This window comes from Ambystoma mexicanum, chromosome 1p, assembly GCF_040938575.1.
Source record: "Ambystoma mexicanum isolate Mex_15411 chromosome 1p, UKY_AmexF1_1, whole genome shotgun sequence".
In the NCBI taxonomy this organism is placed as follows: Eukaryota; Metazoa; Chordata; class Amphibia; order Caudata; family Ambystomatidae; genus Ambystoma; species Ambystoma mexicanum.
Window position 1 is genome coordinate 728465961 of NC_090921.1, and position 26632 is coordinate 728492592.

General features: G+C 44.2%; 1 protein-coding gene across 5 annotated transcripts in view; it reads right to left on the bottom strand.

The window, feature by feature from the left end:
• The window catches only part of ADAM15 (ADAM metallopeptidase domain 15), a 583228-nt gene that overhangs the window by 248394 nt on the left and 308202 nt on the right, over positions 1 to 26632 (bottom strand). For all 5 annotated transcript variants that reach the window (XM_069650163.1, XM_069650162.1, XM_069650165.1 and 2 more), the window contains 4 exons: positions 18547 to 18655; positions 16971 to 17166; positions 12013 to 12090; positions 3178 to 3289 (listed from right to left, as the gene is read on the bottom strand). In XM_069650163.1, coding sequence (XP_069506264.1) covers positions 3178 to 3289; positions 12013 to 12090; positions 16971 to 17166; positions 18547 to 18655 — 495 coding nt within the window. The remainder of the gene's footprint in view (positions 1 to 3177; positions 3290 to 12012; positions 12091 to 16970; positions 17167 to 18546; positions 18656 to 26632) is intronic.

Below are 26632 nucleotides of genomic sequence, written 5' to 3' on the forward strand. Positions count from 1 at the left end.
CGATCTCGTGAAGACTCGTTTAACAATATATCTGTTTTATGGTAAGTGTTAACAATATTTGCCTGGTAGGTTCATTGCTTAGTATGTATTTTAAAGACCTAATTCATTGTATATTTTTGTACTTAATGGTCTGACTGGATTTATTGGTGTTATGGGTCGATTCATTGTAGCCATAGACCACTCTCACACCCCCTCCTAAGTATAGGCATTACCATCTCTGCTACCTACCTTGATAGGGTTTAGCTAGACTTTAGTGTCTTTCCTGTTCACTATAACAGGTTGGCCTCACAAACTACACCCCCAGGGTTCATTTTGGATTTCCAGATTAACAACGATTTTCGCCTGCACATCAGGCCTGAAATGTGTGGCCTGCAGCCAACCTTGACGTCTCAGGACAGTGCTGTTGCCCATCTGGCAGAACCCTGTGTCCGCGATATAAACTGCCACTGAGATGGCATGGTCAGAGATGGATTTGCCCTCCCTGAGCAGTGCAAAATCGTTTTGTTTTTTGGTCATCAGGGAGAAATTCCAACGTGGGACTGATCTTGAACCATAGTTCCTGGTCATATTTTGTGATGATAGCGAGTTAATTGGAGGCATTGATTGCGGTTGGAGCAGAGAAAATGCCTCTCTTGCTAAATGCATCAGGCTGTATGCCTTCTTTGTCCGGCAGGGTAGCTACAATGTCCAAAGATAGGCAACAAGCTTCAGGTAGTACTTGTGTGTGGCCGGGCAGGTCCATCAGAGGACTCCTCCTCCTCGGAAAACACCTGCTGGGCCCTCAAAGTCAGAGTCAATAGTGTGTTCCAGGATGTCCTCGGGAAGAACATTGGAAGACACTGACAACATAGACTGAGCATAAGGCTGCAGCATGAACAGAGGCTGTTTAGGGCTTTTGGGCAACCTGAGCGGAGTAGGGACCAGATGTGGAATGCGCAGACGAAAGGTGTGTAGACAAGGTCGTACACGAGTGAAAAGTTGTTGACAGGATGGGCACCAAGGGTTTCGATATGGTGGTCACTGACAAGGTCATGGATGAGGTTGTGGATGATGATATGGATGAAGAAAGCTCGTTTGCATCAGAAATGAAGTCACGGATGGCATTGTCGATGGTTTGAGCATCTTGAAAGAAGGCATTTGCAATTACAAAGGAATCGCACATGCTTTAGGAATGGTATTGCTCGAATACATGCTTGTCATCGAGGGCTTCATAGATGATGGCGCCTTTGATGATGTTGTTGACTAGGTCAACGGTTTGTGGGAACATGATGTTTTATCAGTCATAGCAGGCTTATCAGAAATACACTTTCTTCACCCTTTTCCCACAGGAACTTTCCTCAGGAGATCTAAACCTCTTATAAAGGGAAAATTGCTCTAGGGGCCTGCCGGGATGCAGTGAAGCACAGCTTCTCACTGCATCAGAGCATGATGCCACAGTGCCGTCATTGAGCCAAGCCACAAGTCTCCTTTGTCTATCACAGACAAAATGACAATCCTGGTTGGTGCTGGACAAAATTGTTAAATTCCCTTCCACCATCCTCATATGTGAAATCTATCCAATTACGATCTATTTTGCAGCAATCCGTCGTTCTGCCACCATTGAGTGTCGAAAAGAGCAGCGCAAACTTTCTCATGGAATCTGGCTGACAAAAAGAACTGCGTGAATTTTGTGTGCTACCGCATGAACCTATCACGAATCGAAAAAGAGTGGCACTAACTTTCTCGGGCCGCTGTGCAAAACTAGCATGGTTCAAAAAATCGGTGGAACATTTCTCATGCCACAATGCAAACGTAGTACAGATCTAAAATAAGCCCACATGAAGTTTCTTGTGTCGCTGCTCTAAACTAGCACAGATCGTGGAAAACCGTGCAAAGTTTCTCGTACCACTACATGAAACTAGTACGGAGTGGAAAAAGACCTGCACAAAGATTCTCATGTTGCGAACCTACTACAGTTAAAAAAAAAAGACCTGCACAGAGTTTCTTGTGTCACTGCTGGAGACTATCACGAATCGAAAAACCACACAAAGTTTCTTGTGGCAGTGTGCAACTCTAGAATGTTTGAAAAAACCTGTACTACGTTTCTCATATCGCTGCACAAAACTAGCAAATATGAAAAGAAAGAACTGTGCAAAGTTTCTCATGGCGCTACTAGAAACTAACATGGGAATGAAACACTAAGCTCCGTGCGAAACCGCACAGAACCGGGCGAAATTTCGGTGGCGGCTGAACTGTAATGCTGATTTTGCAGAACGGGCGGAAACCGATTCTGCACTTTTCGCTGTGTGGTTGAAAGGTTTGCACACCCCCACTCCTGTTGTCTGTCCAGAACATGCATGTTATTTATTTTACAGGTGGAACAAGTCTTGGAAAGGCTCTTTTTGGAATTTAAATCAGTCAGGGTGAAGGGTAGAGGGGACACTTCACTGTCCTCAACCCTAGAAGAAAATATGTGTGCTTATGTTCCCTATAGATGGTCACCAAATGAGTGCAGGAACTTCTAAAAACTTATTTGTAGCTTTCAAATGATAGTAATAGTAAAGTGTTGAGTGATGCAGATTCTTGAATAAAACATTGAAGTTGCAGTAAATAATCTAAAGATGGCCTCCAGGGGTGGAGCTAAGGGCGGCTGAGAGAACACTAACGTCAATAGTTTCTGGTTTCCTATGAAACTGCTTAATGTTACCAAGGATTCCCAGACTGGCCACAGGGAACATTCTAACAGCATGTGAATCTATGAAAGATCCAATGCTGGAGAATTTCACTTAATTTCATTTGGATTTCAGCTCTCATATTTCATCTTCAGGTAATACCTGGAACCATAGTCAGGACGTTAGTGTAAACATTACTTGATTTGTATTGTGTCCATCTAAAATTTGTACTACCATCCATCGACGGAAGGGAGAGTCTTCAGAACTCAGCCAGGCTATCAAAGTGCATGTCACTTAGGTTAACCTCTGAGTTTGTTTCAACATCTCTGAGGCAGAAATAAGTGATTTTGAGGACTCTGTCTCAGATCATGGTTGTCCAAGACAACTCCCAGATCACTGTTGAACTGGGAGGGCAATAGCAACATGATGAATCTAAACATAGGTGTGACTACACATGTCTTCACCCATCCTTGCACACTTATGTAAGACAGACACGTATAGCACTTCATATAGTAAGCATGGTTACCGCTTCGCTGCTCCTGCGGGCCACTGTCAATACTCCCACCAGGCCCTGCACTTTTGCAGTCAGGGGGTCCCCAGCCGTCATCACAGTGGCAGTTCCCATTGCTGTTGCAAACCTGCAAACAGAGGTTTTGCACAAGGTAAATAGTGTAGACTTGGTAGAGGGAACGACAAGGGATGCGTAAGACTGAAAGCTAAAACAGATATAGGAAGAAATGGAAAAGAGAGCGGTGAGAGACAAAGAGGGCGAGAAGGGAGAAAAACAGAAAGGATGGCAAGGAAAAGAGAAACATGCAGTGAAACGGGAAATATGTTGCAGTTATTGTGTACTCAATTTATAGCTTGTTTTTAATGTAACCATGCAAAAAGAGACGAACATCCGAGCACTTGTATGTTTCTGTTGGGTGGCTAGCGTGCCCTTTTTTCTCACATGAGGCAAGCCTACACTGCCCAGGTTTGAGTCCAGACAGGTCTGACTCGCCCCTTTATTCTTCCCAAGATGATAAACTGTGTACCATCAAACTGGATAAGAACTATCATTACACTGTTTAGAAGCTGGAAGCACCCAGCATGAAGCACAATATCAAAATCGGATATTACTATTATTCATTTGTGCAAAGTGAAGTCATACAAACAAGCAAACTAACTGCACTATTACGATCATGTGATTCTGCACTATTAAGATCATGTGCTTAGTGGATGCAGACACTGCATCCTAATGAGGCCCTATTTGTATGATGAGATTATTGTAGGCAGACACTAACTGCCAACACCACTATTTTTGCCATGTGCATAGTGCAGACAGATATAAAGACCACTGAACATTTGGCATTTATTATGTGCTTCGTGTAGGAAGACGGACATTGCACAATTGCCTAATTTGCTATGACAGAAGAGAAGGACATACTGGAAAACAACATTTGTTTAATGAATTAAATGTAGGCAGTCAGACAGTAAATTTGCAGCATTTGCATCATGTCCTTCTGTTTTGCATGTAAAATATTAATAAGTACAATTGCTCTAACAAATCACATACATGGTTCATGAGTTATCATTTTATAGAATACTAGTGTAGAAGCCTGTGTACACAGGCCAAAGTGCAGGTTTACATTAACACAGTAGGACCACTAAATATCCTAAGGCAACACCTCCCTCTAGTGATGACAACACGCAAATCTATGCAAATTGCCATTGCCTCTATATATCCTAAGTCAACAACTCCCTCTAGCGGTGACAACAGGTGAAGCTACTGCTTCGGACAAACATACAGGACAAACATACATCTGGCCTTTAATTATATGGTCAGATTATCAGAATTCAGTAAACCAATTTGCAAGGTAAATTTGTTGATTAGTGTTTAGTTCATGATATTGCATTTATTTGTTTATACACCTTTGTTTAAGCTGACATAGTTTGTAAACAATGCATCAGCATGCCTGATGAGAACCATATTTTTAGAGACCTGACCTTTCCATGGGCAGATCCTGGAAATGTCAACTCTGCATTATTTGCATCATATTTTGACAGACATAAGACACAAAGAATCATGTGCTCACTGTTGGAAGCATCTACAGTAAAGCACTGCACTATTTGATCTATGTGTTTAGTTAAAAAAGCACATTTTGATACGACATGCATTACTTACCGTAAAAGCATTTCTGATGGTTGTATCTGCTTAGATTCACATGCTGTGCATATGGTCCAACATCCATTGGTAACCGCAGAGTATTGCATCTTGTCTTTCGAGAATCGAAAGGGGACGTTGACATGGGTGTGCCTGTAACACTATCCCTACATGACGTGTAGTGTACCCAAAATCCATCACGCGTCGAGGTCCTTCCGATTGTATTTTTGCTGCCAAGAGGGAGCCTTATGACTATCGTGAGTACAGAAAAGAGAGAGAGAAAGTGGTGAAACGTCTATGTTCTTTCCATCCGAGCGGGGAGGAAGGGTGGGCGCATGTGAATCTAAGCAGATACATCCATCAGAAATGCTTTTACGGTAAGTAATGCATGTCTTCTGATGTTTGTTAATCTGTTTAGAATTACATGCTGTGCATAGACTAGCAAGCAGTACCCAGAGTAGGAGGTGGGTTGTGAGAAGGAACAGTAGTGAAAAGTTGTCTTAGTATGCCTGTCCCACCTGAGAATCAGACCTAGAATGAGTATCTAGCCAACAGTGTTTTGTAAAGGTGTGTACAGAACTCCAGGTTGCCGCTTTGCAAATAGATTTGAGGGGAACATTTGCAATGAATGCTATGGACACCCAAGTGCCTCGAGTGGAATGTGCTCTAGGCTTGAAGGGCAAGAGTGTAGCAGAGTGAACTGCATTTGACAATTCCAGCATTTGACACCTGATGTCTGCACTTACCCTGCACTTGCCACCGGCTGGCCGTACTTTTACTTATTGTTATTTATCCTTATCCCTTGTACTGCACTGTCCTCCCCCATGCACTTCTCCTCCCTCCCCTTCCTATGCACTTGCGCAATCTGAATGACACCTGGCCTAGTAAGATCGTTGTCTGTCTTCCCTCTGCCCCCTCCCTTGCTGAGTCGCGCCTCGAAACACTTGTGCATTACTAGGCGCGTTATAAATGCAATATCATATCATATCTAGAGATAGTGGATATGGAGACTGCGTCTCCTTCTCTTCCTGCTGTCACTGAAACAAAAAACTGATTAGTCGTTTTAAGTGGTCGAGTTCTTTCCATGTAGAACACTGCAGCTCTGCGTACATCCAGTGTGTGCAGGGTTCTTTCTCCCATGCTTGAAGGATTTTGAAAGAACGTTGGAAGTTCTATTGACTGGTTCACATGGAACTTTGAAATGAATTTAGGCGCAAATCTAGGGTGAGTGCGCAGAACCACCTTGTCTTTGTGAACTGTTACGAAGGGATCTAAGATCGAGAGCGCTTGTAGTTCACTTACCCTCCTGATGGAGGTAATAGCTATTAAAAAAGCAGCCTTAAGGGTGAGGTCTTTACGACTTGCCTTGTGCATGAGCTCGAATGGAGCCCCCATAAGCCTAGTCAACACCATGTTTAGGTCCCATCCGGGAGCCGGGTTAGAAATGGGAGGGTGAATTCTTTTCACTCCCTCCATGAAAGCTTTAATAACTGGTATCTTCCACCAGGACACACTTTCTGTTGTGATGTAGTGTAGGCTGAAAGTGCAGCTAAGTGCACCTTTATGGAGTTGAAGACCAGGCCTGAGTTAGGTATAACACAATGTGTGTGGGAGAGCAGTTAATCGGGTTAATGCTCTTTGAATTGCACCAGATGACAAACCGTTTCCATTTACTGGAATAGCAGCATCTGATGTTCGGCCTCCTTGCTTCCCTGAGAATGTCCATACATCTCTGAGGGAGTTGCAGGTGTCCAAACTCTATGACCTCAGGAGACAGGCCACTAAATTCAATGTCTGCGGGCATGGGTGAAGCGTCTACCCTCTGTCTTGCAACAAAATGTTGTACGGGCAAGGCAGTTTGACTGGAGGAGATAGGGACATCTCCATCAGATGAGCGAACCGGGGTTGGCGGGCCCACATGGGGGCTACCAGTATCATCGTGACTGGTTCCTGGTGCATCTTGTGCACGATCTTGTTGAGAAGGGGAGTCGGGGGGAAAAGCTTAGACAAATTTCCCTGACCATGTTATCCAGAGTCCGTTAACCTTGGAGCGGTTCTGGGAGTACCTGAAGGCGTAATCTTGGCATTGAGCGCTCTCCGGAGTTGCAAACAGATCTAAATCTGGGAAGCCTCATTCTGCGAAAACATTGGAGACAATGTCTTTGTATAATCACCATTCATACTCCCTGGGTAACGGGAAGTCTCTGCTGAGTATGTCTGCCAGAAGATTGAGTTCCCCTGGAACATGTTGTGACAGTAGGAACATGTTGCGTTTGAGAGCCCACTTCCAAATGTTCTGGGACAGTTTGGACAGCCCTGGAGAATGAGTGCCCCCTTGTTTGTTCAGATAGTACATGGCAGTTGTGCTGTCTGTGAGGATGAGAATCGTCTTCCCCTGCAGTTGTGTCTGGAAAGCTTTTAGTGCTTTGAACATTGCCAACAGTTTCAACAGGTTTATGTGGTTGGATGCTATGTTTGACGACCAAGATCCGTGTGCTGTTTGTTGAAGCAGGTGAGCTCCCCACCCTGTAAGAGACGCGTCCGTGGTTAGAGTGGCCTCCACTGCGGGAGTGGTAAAGGATTTCCCTTTCTAGAGGTTCTCCCTCGACCACCACTGAAGCGAGAGAACGAGGGCCGGCGAGACGACTACTAGATCGTCCCATTGTCCGCTGGCCTGACACCGCTGGCTGTTGAGCCACTCTTGCATTGGTCGCATGTGCAGTCGTGCGTGAGGAACCAAGTAGATACATGACGCCATCATTCCTAGCAGTCGCATAGCCTTGCGTACAGTCACCCCTCGACTGGCTACATATTGAGGGATCTGAAACAACATGTTTCGGACCCTCTCGTTGGAGGGGAGGACGAGGCCGTCCTTTGTGAGAATTAGGGTCTAGGCTGGATTTTTTCTCGTTGATAGAGCATCCCAGACTGAATAAAAGATCTATCGTCTTTTGGGTATTTCACAGACATGTTTCATAAGAGTCCCCTGTTATGAGCCAGTCATCGAGGTAACGATATACCGGGATGAATTGCCTGCGGAGATGTGCTGCTGCTACAGCTAGTACTTTTGTAAATACCCTTGGTGCAGATGCTATGCCAAAGGGTAGTACTTTCAACTGACAATGCTTGTCTTGTATCATAAATCTGAGGCATTTTCTATGCGCTGGCAACATTGAAATATGAAAGTATGCATTTTTCATGCCCAGTGTTGCAATGTAATCCCCTGTGTTAGTAGTTGGATTACTTTCTGCAGTGTGACCATGCAGAATTTTTGTGGCTTTACAAACCTGTTCGCTGGGCGCAGATCTAGAACAGGGTGCATGGTTAGATACTTTTTGGGTACAATGAAGTACACTGAATAAATACCTTCTTTTACCTGTGCCAGAGGTACGATTTCCATGTCTCCTTTCTCTTGTAGAGTTTCTACTTCTTGCAGAAGAAAGTGAAGATGGTCTGGTGTCAGTCGTCTTGCTCGTGGAGGTCTGAATGTTGGGGACCGGTTGAATTCTATACAGTAACCGTGGGCCACGGTCTTTAGTACCCACTGGTGTGTAGTTATCTCCTCCCATGCCTGAAGAAACAATGTTAGCCAGCCCCTGACTGGGGAGGCATGGGAGGGGACCCAAATCTTTGAGTCATTTTGAGCCTGAGGCCGGGGAGCCTCTAGGGTTAGAGATCTGGCCTCTTTCTTTGCCACGGCATTGACAACTTTGGGGATATGGGGTGGTATGTCCACTATTTCCCTATGTAGAAGTCCAATTTTTTCCCGATGAGTATTGTTGCTGAGGGAAGCGTTGGCCATAAAAAGCCAGTTGGAACCAGATCTTCTTCTCGTAGAGGGTCTCTGTGTGATCTGGTCTAATGTTTTTAAGGTGTCATGCTCCTTTTTTGTGGTTTCGAGGGCCTCATCTACCGCTTTCCCAAACAACTTGGATTCTTCCACGGGTTTGTTTATTAGTGATGCCTGCGTTTAGGCTTAAATCCAGAGTTCCGCAGCTAAGCATGACTTTTTAGGAGTGCGCCCTGAGCGAGGGATCGACCAGCCGTTTCTGCGGAATCCAAAGTATTCTTAAGAATGCTCTGGTTCACCTGTCTGCCTTCAGAGATAGTGGAGAGGAGACTAGTAGCTAGGGGTTCGGGAACCTCTTGTATGCCTTCCTGTAGTGAAGCCCACTGGGCATCGGCGTAGCTGGCCAACAAGGTATTGTTGTTGGCAATGCGCGTTGAGAACGTGGCAGCAACCGTGATTCTTTTTACCAGGCCGTAAAGTCATTTACCTTCCATATCAGGGGGTGCCTCGCCGGTTGACAAAGGGACCCCTGCCCGCTTCCGTGTGGTAGTCACTACTAGTGAATCTGGGGTGGAATGACCTCAGATATAAAGAGGGTCTGATGGAGAAGGGCGAAAGAGTTTTTCTATTCACAGGTTGACACCTGTTGTGAGAGCAGGTGTTGATAAAGATGGCGCCAGACGTTTCTTAATTGAATTAAGGAGGATAAGGATATCTTCCACGAAGTCAGCTTCGGGGACCGCATCATCCATAGCAATCTTAAAAATGATCAGCTGCTTTATGTAACATTAAGTTAAGGGTCAATTGGTCATCCACTGGCGATGGTTGTTGCCTAGTGGATGTGGACTGAGGAGAGTCCAGGGACAGGACATCAGGGTCTTGATGATTTGGGGATTGCCATGGTTGGGGGTCACCCCCATCTGGGCTTTCTTCCCAGCCCTCTATGGGTTCATGAAAGTCCTCAGGGTTGATGAATTCTTCATCCTGGGTATCAGCATGAATGTCATCCTCTGTTAAATCATAGTTGTAAATATCGTTTTTTAAAGAGGGGTCAAAAAGTCTTAGAAACTTAGCCTTGAGATTCATAGGGCTCTCATCCCTTGGCCTCCTTGGTGTGGGTAGTTCTGAACGGGAAACAAACCTGTCCAGCCTTTCCATGCAGTTTTCAAATATTTTCTCTAGTCCAAACAGAGGGTCTAGAATGGTCTAGAGGTGGAAAAATGAAATGATTTTGTTCATCTGTCTTAAAGCGTCGAGATTTTCATCTCGTCGTCGAGAATAGTCCTTCTTCGCTTTCGGAGAACTCCTCTTGGGGCACCGACAGAGGTGAGACGGCTCTGTGCTTCTCCTTGGACTCTGGGTGGGTTCCAGTACCCCCCTTAGTCTTTCCTTGTACCTCGATCGATCCCTGGGCTCTTCCGTGGGCCTCAGTGCATGCCTGCCTTGCTGCTTCTGAGAATCGGCGGCGACAATCCTGGCTAAGCTGCCGGTGACGTTCCTCCGCGGTGGGGAGGCGTGTGCCTTCAGCCTGCGAGGGGGTCTTTTTCGCCGGTGTTGGGGCCTTGTCCTCAACGGCCGCCCTATTCTGCGTTGCCAGGGCCTTGTCCTCAACGGTTGTATTTTTCAGCGCTGCCGAGGCCTTGTCTGTGACCGCCTTTTTCGGCAGAATCGGAATCCTGTCGTCACCGGACGCCTTCTTGTGATGCATCTCGGCGGAACCTGATATATTGGGGGTAGCGCCCTTTGTTTTCGATTGCCTGGTCGCTAGGCGCAATTGCGGCGGCAAGGAGGGCTGGCGAAACTGACGGTCGGCGGGTGCCGCCGGCGTTCCCGGTGTACCCGTTGGCGCTGAAGTCTTCTTCGACCTGGCCGAAGATTGATTTGGGGTTGTGTGCTTTATGCTGTGTACATGCTCGTCTTTGTCGCCGGGGTGTGACTTCCCCATAGCAGTGCCTAAGCTGTGCCTATCGGGGCCGGGGACAGATGATGCGGAACGCGAGCGTTCCGTCGTAAGGTCAACAACCTCCGGTTCGGATGTATGTTCGTCACTCTTGCCGTCGTCACATTCGGTGGCTGCCACAGCGGGAACAAATTCGGCCTTTGACATACCGTAGGCTGCCCACCGTTTGACTCTACGCTCCTTTAATGTTTTAGGACGAAGGAGCTTACAAGCCGCGCATCCTTCCTCTTTGTGATCAAGCGGTAAGCACCAGTTACAATGTCTGTGCCTGTCTTTCCAAGAGAATTTGCTCCTACAATTAGGGCAAAACCTAAATGGAGTCCTCTCCATTGCTGAGGATGGTTAGAGTGACGAAGACCGAAAGGGAAAAAGGAAGGAAAGGAAAAGGCATTCTCAATTTGTATAGAAATGTCCACCCCAACCCCACTCTCCCTACTGTATAGGCCGTCGAAACAAGGAACGGGTAGGGTGATAAGGATTCTTTATATAATTATTCGACCAAAGGTCGATGGACAATAAGCAAAATCTTTAACGAGCTCTGCATCAAGGCGACCAGTATGCTGTCGCCAGATTGTAAAACAATCTGAGGGAACATGACGCGTGAGGGATTTTGGGTACACTACACGTCACGTAGGGATAGTGTTACAGGCACACCCATGTCAATTCTCGAAAGACAAGATGCAGTACTCCGCAGTTACCACTGGATGTCGGACCATATGCACAGCATGTGATTCTAAGCAGATTAACGAACATCAAAAGGGGTAAAATTCAGGGCATCTACAGTAATGTGAAAAGCTCCCTTCCGAAATATTAAGTTGCAACCTTGTGTGAGTGCCAATTTCTATGCTGAAACTCCAGAAGACACTATGGCTATCCAGATCAAAAACTGGCAGGGATCGGTGGTGTAAAACACTAGAGAGTAAGAGGATCAACGAACAAAGCAATGAAGGGGTGAGTGATGGCAGAGTAAGCGACTAAAGGGAGTCACCTGGAAAAGGAATACATAGCATAGGAGAAGCGAGGTAGGCAAGGCATGAAGAAGAATAGTAAAAAGTCATCAAACAAAATGAATTGAAATGAATGGAGGGAAGTAGAAAAATAACAAATGTGTGCCTGGAAATTGAAAAAAGACAAAAACTGTAGGAGACAGAATGAAAGAAAAAGTAATGAACAAGAATAAGAAAAGAGCAAGAAAGGAAAAAGAATAAGCAGGAAATATGTAAAGAAAATGAAGAAGACATGAGTGAAAGCAGGCATGAGGGGGACTAGCAAAATAAATAAAATGGGAGGGATTGAAAGAGAAAAGAAAAAGAAACACATGAACAGGCAAAGTGAAAATGAAAGAAAAAGTAGAAAGCAGGAGAAAGCAGCACATGTTAACAAAACAACATCATGGGGAAAGAGAAAGGGATTCTTCCCACTGCCCTGTCCTTCACAAACCAGACTACTTTCATCCTGTACTTACCCCATGCGCGTTGCACTTGCTATTACACTCCTGGACCCCCAGAACGGACACATTTTGGCACTTCCGATCAAGGCACACCTGAGTGGCAAACAAAGAGCAGATATGGATGAAGATATTAGGGTGCACTGGCATGTACAATCTGTACAGTGATTTTACTCTACTTTGGCATAGTTTAGGGCACCCAAAGACAGCGCTCTCAAGTAAATTGTACATTTGAAGGGCTGGCTTACCAAAGGGTATGGCCGATGGATCACAAGAAGGACTGGATCCCCCAGTAAAGACTATGTGGGTGATTGAAGTATCACATGTAAACAGTTGATTAGAAAAGGGGTTTTATGGTAGGGAAGGATCAACTGGATGGACTGGCTCCATGGAGGAGTCAATGACTAAAGAAAGGGTCAAACGTAAGGGATGGATTACATTGAACAGCTGTGAGAGGACAGAGAGAGCACCTCAGATAAAATGCAAATCAATACCACATCTGGATATGAAAGCGGTCTCTAAAGGAAGAGAAAGATCAAATGGGAGACCTTACTTTTAAAGCTTATGGGTGAATGAAGGATCAAAACGGAAATGGTGGCTGACCGGGAGGACAGCGTGTAAGGAGAAACCGGACCACCCAAGGGGCTCTGTTGGGTGGAATAATTAAATGGGAAGGGTAGTCCATGAGAGGACAGTACAGAAGAGGTGGATCACAGAGGAACGTGTATATGGAGGACAGAACGGCCTCTACAGGTTAGGGGAGAATCAAATGGGATGGCGGTCTCAAAGTCAGTGTCTATGGGGAGAGAAGATACAAATGAAGGGTTAATTAAGAGGAGGCGTTCAGAAAAGGATCAAATGGAACGACTGGCCCACATTGGGGTGGGTTATATGGATGAGGAAAGGATCACATGTATTTTTATACTGAGTTGAACAAAAGATAATAGCACAGCAGTGTGTAAAATGCAATAATCGGTACAGGAAAACAGTATAAGTGGAGTAATCAACAAATGTGGGCAGAAAATAAGGATATAGAGGCATATCGAGACAAGAGACAATGACAAATCAGATGTCTTGATCTCCTTGAGTTTACCGGAGCCTCTTGCCCTTTATGGGAAGTTGGGAGCAGTGGCAGAAGAGTGTCTCTCCAGTGATGGGAGACAGGGCTTGTAAGGGCTTTCTAAAGACTTTGTAATATGTGGCTTAGGTGATGACTGTGGGGAAAGTGTTCCAGTGGTGGGGAGCCAGAAGCACGAAAAAACAGGATTGGGAGGTGGAGCATGGGTATTGATGGACAGGAGATCAGTGGAAGGTTTGTGATCAGGGGGTGAGATTTGGATTGCAGCAGGAGATCTGTGGGCTATGGAAGGACACAGGTGGGTTTGTATACAGAACATGTGCAGGAATAGTGGCAGACAGTGAACCAACCATATAGGCATTTATATGGGAGGCTGCCACGGATAGCGGCAGGATGACTAAGCTGAATTTCAAAATCCTGTCTTAATTGCGTGCATGCCATCATAAACTGGCTGAACAAAATGGTTTACTTCATGTTGAAGAAAAACACCAAAAATCAATCTAGTGGGTTGTTAGGCAAGATTTTCGTTTTGCTTCTCTCCCTCCATAGATATCTGTGGAATGCCCCAACCAACTGTTTGCTGTTGTTTTGTACCTGTCCTGACAGTTGGTGGCAAGTGAAGTCTTTTTTACTTATTAGTCTTGTCAAGCTCATCTGTTTTGGGGGCAGTGATCAGTCCCGATGGCTAGCAGTGCATGAAAACTGTTCTCCATTGTGAGATTCTCTGTTTGTTTTACAATGCACACTTCACCTGGCAGGGGGGTGCAGTAGGGATACTTGGTGTCCCTATAACTTTGTTTCCCTATAACATTGTTTTTGTTAACTTTGTGGTTACTTGTATGATATGTCCGAGACAGGATGGTGGCAGTGGATACTTTTATAGCATGTTTTTATTAATTCCTGTGTGTATTTTTGCATTTTACAGCGTAATCAATTTTAGAGTCCCAAATACACCAAAATGACTGTGCCACGAGATATGCGTCTGTACTTTGGCCATCTTGAATTTTGGCTTTCTTTCTGCCCTGACTTTTCAGGCAAAATCACCAGCTTTCCTGGCAAAGCAGCGGTGGAGGTTTGTGGCCGGATGATGGGGCTGGGTCTGTCTGGTCCCAGTTCACATCCATGCCAAATGTGTATGATTGAACAACCCCAGCCAGTTAGTTTGAATGGTGCAGATCCTTTCCATTGGTGGGTTTGGTGGTGACTTCAGCTCGAATCCTGGATAAAAGGAGGACTTTTGCACTGTTTCAATTGTCATTGGATCCAAGACCCATATAAAGAGGAGGATCTTGCTAAGGCCCCGGAACTCGTTGTTGCAGCCAACCAGCATGCTTATTTCAACCATCCAAGCGAAGCCATGCTCCTTTGCTCAACTCCAGAAGGCCTTCATCAGTGCTTCGACCCCGGAAGCTGTGTGACCCCTGTTTGAGGAACCTGCTGTTGGAAGCCTGTGGAGGTGTTCTGAGAACCATTTTATCGGCTGTCCTGATTTCTCGTTGGCCGCTGCACTGCATCAGTAGCCATCCCAAGTTCAGACTTGGGACTCCACAGATCTTCAACTTGTGAAACATGAGGCTTCCCCCTGCATTTGCAGCTTTCCAGCACAAAAATTGGACCTTTCAGGACCAGCTTCTTTGTTTCCGCCACGAGGGTCGGCTTCCGACATTTCATCGAAGTGGCCATTGCTGATCTCCATCACCATTTTGCTTTGGGGGGTCCTCTGAGGTAGTCGATAATATGGTGGTCCTTTCTTCATCATGCCAGGGATGTTCAGCTCCGCAGTACCAGGAATCGTTTCGCCAGAGTGCAGAACTGCAGAATATCAGAAATAAATACTGACGCTAGAAGTCACCTCTGCACTCGCAACCCCTAAACCTCCTTCAATAGAACCAAAATACAGAGCATGGGGGCCACGTAATTTCATGAGATGTCAACGTTTTCCCAGAGTGAATCGGAGTACAGGCGGTGAGTACAAATACCAGTTCCTAACCCCATCTCCACAGAGTTTATAGGGTTTAATGGCATAAAGTCCTTGCCCTACCTCGCCCTTGCCTGCCCGTAATCAGCCAATAATACTCCCCTGAGGTTCCCCTAAAATGGTTGGATTGTAAGAGGGGTTCCCAAAAAAACTACTTTCCTTGTTCCTTTTAACTTAGGAACACATACAGCTGCCTGTTGGCTTTGCCAATACTTGTGCAGATTCATAGTCCTCTGAAAAGAACTGTACTGGGACCTGTGACTCTGAGGGTACTAGGCTTCATCTTTTCTAACCAGTGAAGGACTTTTAAAGTGCATTGCCTTATTTTATAAGACTGTGTATGGAGTTTCTAACATCAGTTCTCTAATGTGGGTCTTCCTTACCTTGTTATTTACTTACTTGCCTTGCTATACTACAGTTGCTAAGATTGAGTTAACTGTGTTTAAAAGTAAAGTGTTAGTGCTCTGTAGCCATAGCACCCAAACAGTATGTTTAGTGTGATACTTACTTGCGGCTTTTCATTGCTAAGAGTTAGTCCAAGGCCTAAATAAATAATTGTATTTGTATACATTCTGCCTAACTTGTATTATTAAGAATGTTTGATGTGTGCTTAACTGAACCGTTCACCACTCTCTCATTCTCCTAAGTCTAAACCTTACAGCTCATTCACACTACCCAGGTAGTTTGGCAAGACATTAGAGTCTGTCCATTCTCACCAGAATAGGATGGCCCCTCAGACTCTGTCCACAGGGCTGTTTCTTAAAATCTATCTTACCTTGGGTATTCCAGGCACATTTAGTGTTGGATAGTTTTGTCCTCAGGTACAGGCCATTTGGCCACACCTGCTGATATAGTCACACATTTGGGAATCTGATCAGAGACTTGATATCTCAAATTAATGATACTGTGAAATTCGGTTTCTCCCATCTAAAGTCTATTAAGTTTCTGTTCACATACCCTCATTTCCAAATAGTGTTCAAATAGTTCTAGCTTGACAAAGCGCGGCAGTCCCTCTGCTGAGAACGAACATGGTTCAAATAACCTGCTCTGTGGAAAGTACTTGGCTCAGGGTTGTTGCATCATCCGTGAGCTTAAACTGAGCATCTCTAAGGCAGAGCGAGCAAGTGGTCGACGTCCGGAGAAGAATGCTGAACATGATTGCCCACGATCAGAAAAATTGACTTCATGGGAATGATTAGAGGGGGCAAGGATGGCTGTGGGGAAATTGATGGGGAAAGAATACAAGTTCAGTCTTAGCTGGTTTGAACATAAAAGCAGTCAATTGTTTACCCAGCAACAGAGAGGATTTTCAAAAGACATGAATGTGGAGCCAATATGAGGGTGACAATGACTGGGGTGTCAAGTACATAAAGGTAATCTGTCCATAAAGTGGAGAGGATACTTTCCAGAATACTCAAACGGCTGCTGCAATTACCACAATTACCACAACATACAATATTAGCACCAACTCATTGGGAGTGCTGGCTTGCAGAGATCGCGCACCGTGGGAGCTGATGAAGCATCCAATGCCAGGGCTGTTTGTAAAAGATCTCCAAGAATGGGTGGGGGCATTAGGAGAACAGCCTCTCGGAGGACTACCTGCCTCCTCAGCAGAGGTTGAAATAGCCTTTGCAGGAGCTAGCTTTTGGTGCACCATTAAAAAGCACCTTGGAATCAAAACCTATTGACGCCTATTGTTCAGGCTGATGGCTCCTGCCCATGCAACATGACCAATGTACTACAGAGATATCAAGGAGTTGCAAAACGTGTCTGCCTTTCTTGTCTTTACATTGCTTTGAGATGGTGTTCTCATTATGTTTAAATTGTCTGCCAGAAATCATTCCGATGACCCCATCTGTCTGTCAAGAACAAGACTAAAAACGTAGGTAGAATAAAAGCAGGGGATCAACCATGGCCTACCTTTCCCTCACCACACGTACTCCCAGGCAAAACCATTGCCGGATCTGTGATGTCATCACCCAGGTTGTAGTAGGTCCCACGACAGTTGAACTTGGTCTGATTTACAGTGACACTTGCTATAACGATTTCAGCATTAGAACCCAGGATGGGGCGGTAACGGCCACCTTGACACTGAATCTTGCCACATTTGGTATTCCTGGGGAGATAAACATGGAGACAGTGAACTAAAAATGAGCATAATTGCAGAGGGAAGGAAACAGCAAAAGGAAGAGAGTAACAGGAGTAAGGCACATCGAGGTGGAGGTGATATGAAGAAAGAGACGGCTCTGGATAAAACAAAAAGCAAACATGGGAAAAATGAAAGTAGCAGACAAAGTGAACACATTAAAAATGAAAAGAAACACTAAAAAGAACAATGGTAGAGAAACAGAGAGAAGGGTGAGAATTAGATCCCAAAATGTGCAAACATGACATGAAACTAAAGAAAAGCAAAGGGAAGGACAATAGGAAAAAATAAGTAAGCAAGTAAGAATGTAAGAAAGCTAAAGATAAGAAAACAAACAAATGAGAACAGGAAAACAAAATGAAAGAAAGAAAACAAAAGCAAAGTGGTAGAAGAGATAGAGAACCAAGGACAGGGAGAAAGGAGAGGGGAGAACAGTATAACGCAAAACATGAGAGAAGTTAAAAGGGAAATACAAAAGAGAAACTAAAACAGAGATGAGAATGTCACAGGGAGGGTGGAGTAGTAAGCGAGACAGGAAAAGGATATATCTTAAAATGTACACTGTGCAAAGTACACACACGGATGTGAAATCATCTGGATGACCTTTTAATTTTCTGGGTGGGAGATGGGGAGGGGTGTCACCATAATGGTGTAATATGGATAAAAGAAGGGGTCAAGACTGAAACAGAGTTGTGTCTGTGGTCTTAGTACTGACAACAGTAGATGATGCCAAGGAGAATTGGGCTGCATTTGCAGGAAGGTGTTTGTGTGGTGGGGGCGGGGAGGTCCCAGAACTACAAATGGAGTGCTGCAAATAACTTAAGTGCATTTGCTGTGTGTGAGGATCTTTGCCGGAGAAGCATGAGGTGTTGACCATCAAGCCTAACAGGGACTGACATACTACACCACCGGCACAACACAGGGGCTTGTTGGCCAGAATTGGGGTGTACTGTCCGCATGGGTGGGGATGGTGCTGCATGGCAGAATTAAGGTTAATATGTGGGTCTGAGTACTGGAATAGCAGAGGGTGATGCAGATCAGAAACGCAGTGCAGCAACAGAACCACAGTAAGTTTGCGTTTACACACTGCTGCTAGCTTTCGGATTGAGTGCAAACTGAAGCAGAGCAATTAATGTCCACAGAATCTGTGAAGGTGGGCGACGAGCCACAAATGTAGTGCAGCCTTGTAAATTTGTATTTTAGAGCTTTTGCAAAATGCCCACGCCTCCACCCAAACTCAACTACCGACTAATTTGTAGGAGGAAAGTTGGAAGTGTCAAACCAAGCTATGAGGATTAGCCAGATTCTGAAAAAAATCTCTACTCCTGAGTACAAAATTGTCAAACTTACCTCTGATCACAAGACACAAAGGAGCCATTGGGGGCCTGTCCACAGTTCCCATACTTGTCTCCTTTAGCGTTGACAGTGTTAAAACACACATCTGGAGCTTGGCTGGACCCTGCAGAGCCCCAACCCCAAAAAGAGAAAACAAGCAGATATTTAGAAACTGAGCTGTGGTCTAATGGAGCTGTGAATAGGCCTCAAGTACCTTGCCAATATCCCAACCATCAAACAGATGGTAGTGGTCAACGCTGGCAGCGCTGAGCATGCACGGAATGAGTGATTAGTAGCTTGGAAAAAAGCCCTAAGTAGATGTGGCACGAGAGCTTCTGCAAAGTCAATTACTCTCGCAACTTTAAAAGACTGCCTGAAATGCCCCTGCTCTTAGAAACATGTTCAAACAGGCCCTCTGATCCAGCTCATGTGACCTAAATGAGAGTCGCAGTTAGGAACTGGTAAATGGTCCTCTCTAAAAGAACTGAAATTACTCTGTTACCTCCAAAAGATGAACATTAATAATGCATTCTGGGTGAAACTCATGGTGTAATAAAGACGCCGAGCCATCTACGTGCATCTAACATGCCCTGTCTGAATGGACTCGTGTTGAAGAAATTGTGCCTTTATGCAGAAGCACCTATGTAATGAGTTTAGCGTGCAGCACTTTTTCTCTGCGACAGCCCTTATTCTTATGGCTCGTGGCCTTCATTCCTACAACGGGAACGTCCTTCCATATGACAATACAGGACAAGGTTCTCAAGCACTAACACCACATTTATAAAGCTTAGATCTGAATCACAGGACTAGAGTCTCTATATCCTTTCAAGCCACTGTGCTGCTCGCTTTCAGGTTAATTCCAGATCTTCTTTGTGATGTGAGGAAGTGCAAAGTCCTTCAGCAGCTTTTATCCGGGCAGGTTTCCTTCCGTCTTAATGTGAAGAAACCTTTTTGGTTTCTTTGCAAACATCTGCTCTCATGCCCTGGGATGCCAATTTACCACTGTACCAGGAGTAGCAGAAGTGAGATCACATGCCTGACGACAAGGGAAAGGTATCCTAGGAACTTTGACGGAATATGGTTGTCTTGGGAGGATAGCTCTGCGGCAACGTGCTTGCCTTGGAAGCAAGACAACACGGAGCAACACAAGTTCGATCCCTGGGTCCGCGCTTAGAAAGCTCTGGGTATTAAGCGCGTTATAAATAACATATCATATGTCACGTGACCATTGAGACTGACGTCATCGCCGGAATTGTTATCTTTAACGCATGTTAAATCAAATACAGTGTACTGTTACTAAAGTAACGAAAGGGAATAAAAGCAGACACATATGTTTTAGGTATCAATCATGTACTAACTGGGATGCTGCCTTGATATGCCATGGGGCACAGCTAACATAGTCACTGCAGGTCAAATGCACTGTGTTCATATGCCAGCACAGCCTTTTTTTTTACTAGTTACTGCCACCTCATGGTAGTGATTACCTAGCATGTATCCGCTTAGGTATGCCTGGGTAGCCAAGAGGCACATGGATGAAAACTAAGGCTGAAAAAAATGAAAATGCGCCATTGGTTTATAGGTTGTTTATTTAATCACATCATTTGTGAGGGCTTCGATAACTGTAGCACTCTGAATTTCTATAGTAAGTAATGCTTGTCTGTGTTGTGCCACCAGGTCTTTTTGGCTTCACTTTTGATTTCTTTATGTACTAACTTCTGTAAATGTAATATGGACGGTTTAAAAAGTCCCAGTTGATAGTTCATGGGCCAAGCTATTTTTCTAAAACATTTTTATGTTTTGGATCCTTGTTGGGTGAATGTGAACCCTTTTATGCCTTTGTGTGAGACACAGTAATGCAAATGCAAATAGTCCTATCGCGTATTCTTCCTTTAGAATAAAACATGCAGGCTTGAAAAGTAAACCAAGCTCTTGCAGGGCCAAGAGGTATCAGGTGATATTTTCGCCAGCAAAAATATCGCCGTACATATGGCGAAAATATTAGGTGCAGCTGTTGCGGGGGTTTCCCCCGCACATAAAAAAAATGATGCAGGGGTTGCGGGGGTGTCCCCCGCAGGGTCCATGTGTTATTTTCGCCGCAAAAATATGGCGATATTTTTGCATCGCAATATTTTTGCGGCGAAAATATCACATGGAACCGGCCAAGAGGTGTGCTTTCTTTAAATCCCTGGCAAGGCCACTGCAACCTCTTACCAAGAGTGTTGGGATGCACATGGATCTCCCATACACGGCCAAACTGTTCAGGCTAAAAGTCTATTGGCACAAGAAAGTGAAGGTGCGTGGTTTAGAAGGGTGGGGAAAGCAGTTGGGAGCAACAAATGTATTTTCAAAGAAGTTATAGAGGCTTAAGTAGGCCCAGGTATAGGGCACAGTCGATATTGTGTAGCAGTAGTTACATTTAAAGTGTAACGATGAGGCAGATACAGGGCCGGGCTGCATGAAAGACTGAAGCATCGTCATGTTGGAAGTGAGGCCCAGCATTTTGTATTCCCGGTTGAAGGTGTAGCAGTGTGGCATAATGAAGAGTTAATTATTTTCCCTTTCCCAAGCCCCAGGAGTTAAGCCGAGAATAGAGGCATTCAGGCTGAACAGACAATGGTTTAATTGTATCATGAAATAGGCCTGGGGAACAAGAGTGGAATGTCAAGGGCAGAGTGAGGGTAGGGCGGCAGCCTTCCCGAAGGACAAATCCATGTGAGACAAGTTAGAGGTCTCGAGCTGACAACATACCCGGTTTAGATTTAGGGCACTGGCAACCCTGCGACAATGGCAGTCCGATTTGAGCTGCCAGGCGGCTGGAAAATAGAGTACATAAATCCACCAGGCCGATTAATGTGGTCCTCGAGAGAGAGAGCAAGGAGGTGTACTGCAGGTGGGCAACTGATAAGGGGGCAGCAAGGGGCAGCACGCTCTGTGATTTGTGATACGAGGAACAAGAGGTGATGCCAATCAATCTCCACATTTTTGCCCTATTTCACTCCTCCGATTTCTTATGAAAGTACTTGAGTCCTTGATTTCCCCTCTACTTGGTTCCTTTCTTGAATCCTCTAAATTCCTTGCTCCCTTACATTCAGGTTTCTGACATGGTCGACGACCTTGTTCACCTGGTCGACCAATGTGGCGTGGGGGCGCAAATGTTATTGGATTTGTCAGCTGCGTTTGACACCGTAACTGCCCCACCCCACCCTGATTGCCCGGTTGTCTTCTGTGGGTCTATTGAGCCAGGTTCTTGCCTGGTTCTCTGCCTTTCTGACAGATCGCTCGAAGTCCGTCTACCCCCTTTTTGTTCTATACCCGTGCCCCTGTCCTATGGAGTCCCTCAAAGCTCTGCTTTATCCCCCACCTTGTTCAACACCTATATTCAGCCACTTCTCTGCCTTATTCACTCCCACAGCTTCATGTGCTCTTTTCTATGCCGATGACATGCAGATCGTACTTTGTCTGGATCTCGCCAGGCCGGATACTGCAGCTCGGTTTAGGGGTTTCCTGGAGGAGGTGGGGGGGGGGGGTGTATGGCCGAGAACTGGCCGAAGCTGAACGTTGAGAAGAAAGAGGTTCTGGTTGTTGGCACCTCTTACCCTTTGTCCTTTTGGCCCACTATTCTTGGTCCCCTCCCCTCTCCTGTAAAAGTTGTGAAGGATTTGGGGATTCAAATATCCTCCACCTTGTCGATGTGCGATCAGGTCTCCTCCATTTGTCAATTGGGCCATTTGAAGCTCAAAATTCTCTGCAAGGTTTTACCTTTTATTCCTTCTAAATTTCACGCTCCAGTGGTAGCTTCCCTTGTTCTAAGCAGTATTGATTACTGCAAAGCATTTTATTTGGCCCACCCTGCTTACCTCTTTCGCTGTCTGCAGCTACTACAAAATGCAGCAGCTAGAGCAGTATTGCAACCTCCTTTTGGTGCACATACTTGGTCACCCCTTCTTCATCAGCTCAATTGGCTTCCTGTCGATAAGCGAGTACTGTTTAAGTCCTTGTGTATCATCCATAAAGCTTTTTTATAAACTTTGGAGCTGAATATCTTCAAATAATATTCTCCCCGTATGTACCTTTTAGAGCGCTGCGCTCCCAATCGGCTCTGATGATTCAAATATCTTGGGTAAGACTTTCCCGTATGGGTGGTCGTGCCTTCTGTGTAGCAGCAGCAAAGGCGTGGAATGCACTTTCTTATCCCTGCGGGCAACCACCAATCATTTTTCCTTTCGTCTTGCTTTGAAATCATTTCTTTTTTAGGAATACTCCTGTCTGTTTCTTCTCCTGCTTATATCTGTTAGGTGAGTGCCATGATGCCCCCAGGTGAACGTGCGCTTTATACATTCTATTAACATAAAATAACATATACCTTACACCACCTGTAGTACTAAATTTTCTTTTCTTTTCATATCATCATAGATGTCATATTTAAAAATATCAGTATGTTTCTAAGCTATGTACCAAGGTATTTTTCCACAGTATGGTCCACTTGGCAATAATGAGGAAGAGAATGGGTAAGATATTTGGTGCTTTAGCATACATTTTTTAAATAGTTTTTTGTGACGCTACCCCGTCTTTGATCCTGTGAAAATTTACCACAAATTCACTACAAATGGGAAGAAAAACTTTCATTTGAACAGCTCACAACGATGAAAGAAATGGCAGCTTTTAATTTCAGAAAAGCTTTAGTTTCTGCAATGCACCGTGGGAGATAAAAGATTTTGATGCTGTGGGGGCATGCTATTCGACCACCAAATGTAAAATTATATTTTGGATGGATTTGACCAAACCTCTAAAAGTCACTGGTTTGTGTTTAACTTGTTTCAAATTTGAAGCAAAAACATCCAGTGATTTCAGCTTCGTGCTTTTCCGATGTATAAACATTTTCGCCTATGGGAAAAAACAATGCAAAAAGAAAAAAATGCCCTTTTTTCAAAGCTTTACGTTTCTTGAAACTATAAACTAATTTGCGCAAAAATTGTTTGCTGTGTAGAGGGAATGGGCCCGAAAACACCTTTGAAAATGTTGTACAGATATGCCAAATGAATCCAATGTTGTTAGCAATAGAACGTTTAGAAAGTCAATGGATCTCAAGTTTCACCTTAATTTTAAGGCTATGATGTCACCTTCAAATCGGGAAGAGTCTCTGCTCGAATTATGCTTTTAATGCTCTACAGATTTACTGAAACTTACCAGTGTTATGGTATTGACAGCATTTCATATTGTTGATGGAGAATTCAATAAAGAGAGTATATGTCCTCATACAACTGAATTACAATATAATATACGTATTCCGAGCAGGTGAGAACTCGAATGAGTCCACCTTTTTCTATATAACATCCGGCACCTATAAGCAAGTCGCCACCAAAAATAAGTTATACATTAATAGTCTTAATTAATTCTTCCACATACAGCTGATGATTAAATTAGGATTATCCATAATCAATCTAACTACGTTGTAATTTAATTCTATCAAATGAATGCGAAAGTCATTAGGAATACATACTAAAATGGAACCTGAAGAAGACTGTGATGCAAACTCACTGCCATTTTACGCAAATGATGTTCTTCAATTTTCAAATTCACTCATAATGGCCCTCATTAGAGTCCGGAGGTAACCGTGCTGGAAAAACTGGCAGGTAGCCGCCGGACCCATAATGATTTACCGGCACCTGACTTGCCAGAATAACCGGGGCATTACAGCCCCGGCGGTCCGGTAAATCACGCGCCGGTAAAATGTTGATCCCCATTCCTGACTCCACAGGAATGGGGACCAAGGAAGCACCGACACTGTTGATAACGGTGTCGGTGTTTCCGTGCAAGTCTGCTGGCGGTTGCCATTCCGCCCGCCATGGTCAGACCTGGCGGGCGGAATGGCATTCGCCAGCAAACTCGTAGTTTGCCGGTCCGGAAACAACAGTGCCGGTAAGCTTACGGCACTGTTGTTTCCAGACCGGCAAACTTGTAATGAGGGCCAATGTATTTCGCCCTCTGGATATTGTTTTATCCTGTACATACTGAAAGTGATAAAACATTTGTTAGTCTTTTGTTGTGATTCATTAGGAGTTTTTACATTATTTTCTACCTGTGTTTTGTTTTGTTGTGTTAAAATGTTGATGCATTCACAATGTGTTCTATTATTGATGTGATGGACACATTCCCCTCTATCATGCTATTATGCCCATTCAGTTACATGAATCATTGACTGTATGTAGTATTTGAATGCACTTGAACACTAAATAATACATCTGAAGCCTTACCAGTAATTTCCTGATTACAATCATTAGTTTAAGTCAACTGCGGTACAATAGTAATTTGGTGCTACATGTATAAAATACTCTACATAATTATAATGAAGTGTATATTCTCTCTCTGTTGGGTGTATTAGTTGTCAGACACAAGAGGAGACAATTAAACGTGTCCAAGCATTTGTCTAGTCCGTTAACCTTGGTAAAAGAGGAACATTTCATTTAGGTTATCTCAAACTAATGTAAAGAAAATCATCTATGTCTCCTGCTCATCGTATGAGGATGCTTCTCCACAAAATATGACTTGCTTCCTCAAAAAAAGAATGCATCCCTCAGCCAAAGAATACATAATTTTCTGTCAAAGGGTTTGTTATTTTAGAGATTTGTAAGCATAACTTAGTTATATTTATCACTGCTGCACTGTGGGTCCCTTTGAATTAGTAAGCTTTGTACGCAAAGATGGACGTCAATGTCATCTTCATTAAGCGATTAATTATCAGACTTCAAACGAGGTTTGTTCAATTATACCTGGCCAACCACTGGAACCGAGAAAAAAGAAGCCTTGTCTACTAAAGTTCCAACTTTCCCCATTTTCATAGCATATGTGCTTTGGTGGCAACTGAGTTTAGCCATATTCAGGGAGTTATTTTTCATTCCACAAATCCACAGTTCTCCTGAAGATTACCATTTCATTTGTATGAAAGATTATAGGAAAACAGATAAGAGGGCTTCGGCCTTTGTGAATATTCCAGCCATAATAATCCGAAAGTTGACAGTAATTTATGCTTCTCGCAATGATTTCCAACATGCCCTTTAAGAACAATTATCCAGCTAGGTTTTACATAAACAAGCTCTCCGCATTCTAGCTGTGGAGATAGGGAATGTGTGCATTCAGAAACCAATGTGGGTCTCAGTGACTCTCTTAGCCAGGGGACTCAACCATACACCAGACAGATGGAGTGGATTCCACAGTGTTCTTCAAGAGTGGATATTCCATTGCAAAGTTGTTGAGGTAATTATTCTCAAACGGGGGTTTCCCTCTCACCGCCTAGACTATGGCTCTTGGATGGGGAATGGAAACTCCTCCATAGAAGACGCCCTTATGCTAAGCGCCCAAAAATGAAAGTTTGTGCCAAGCGGAAAAGAACTTTCCAGGTCTAGCAATCATAAAAGCACTAATTTGGTCAAACTCAGTTTGATATTCAAACATCATTCGACGATCACAATGTATATGTTGAGGGAAGACCTAACACGTCATCACTCCGCAAAAAGTTCCTGGAAACTAAAAAGTTTAATAAAGAGTCCAGGTAGTCCATCTTAAGAGGACGACAAAGGGCTTGACAAGAAAAAAGTACAAGAAGCATTTTCCTTATTTTATTGGGCTTTGGTAAGAAGCATTAATCCTCTGTGTTTTCTATAGATGCACATCTTATTTTCATTTTTTATATGTACTTGCTTTTTTGGTCAGCTAGCAAGATTCTTGCAAATCACATTTGGTAGCTACAGGACATTTATGTAAAAGACATTTTGAGCAGCTGCTGAAACATGTTTCCTCATTTGATAAATCCCCTCCATTACAGGATCTTTCCAGTCAAAGGTTTCATCAGTCACTTGACAAGAAACTTTCAAAAAGTATTTACGTGTGGCTATTACTGCTGCCACAAGACTTAATGAACATCAGAGTCTCCCACAATTTCTTAGTAGGACTAAATTAATCTTAGGGACTCATCCTTCAGTTTCTCTGCTTTCCCAAATTACTGTGCATTAAGGAATGAGGACCTGTCACAATCTAGGTATTAAAGATTTAAGTGCTTCTTCAATAGCGTTGATTTTGGGTCTCTGAAACCCAATAACAGCCC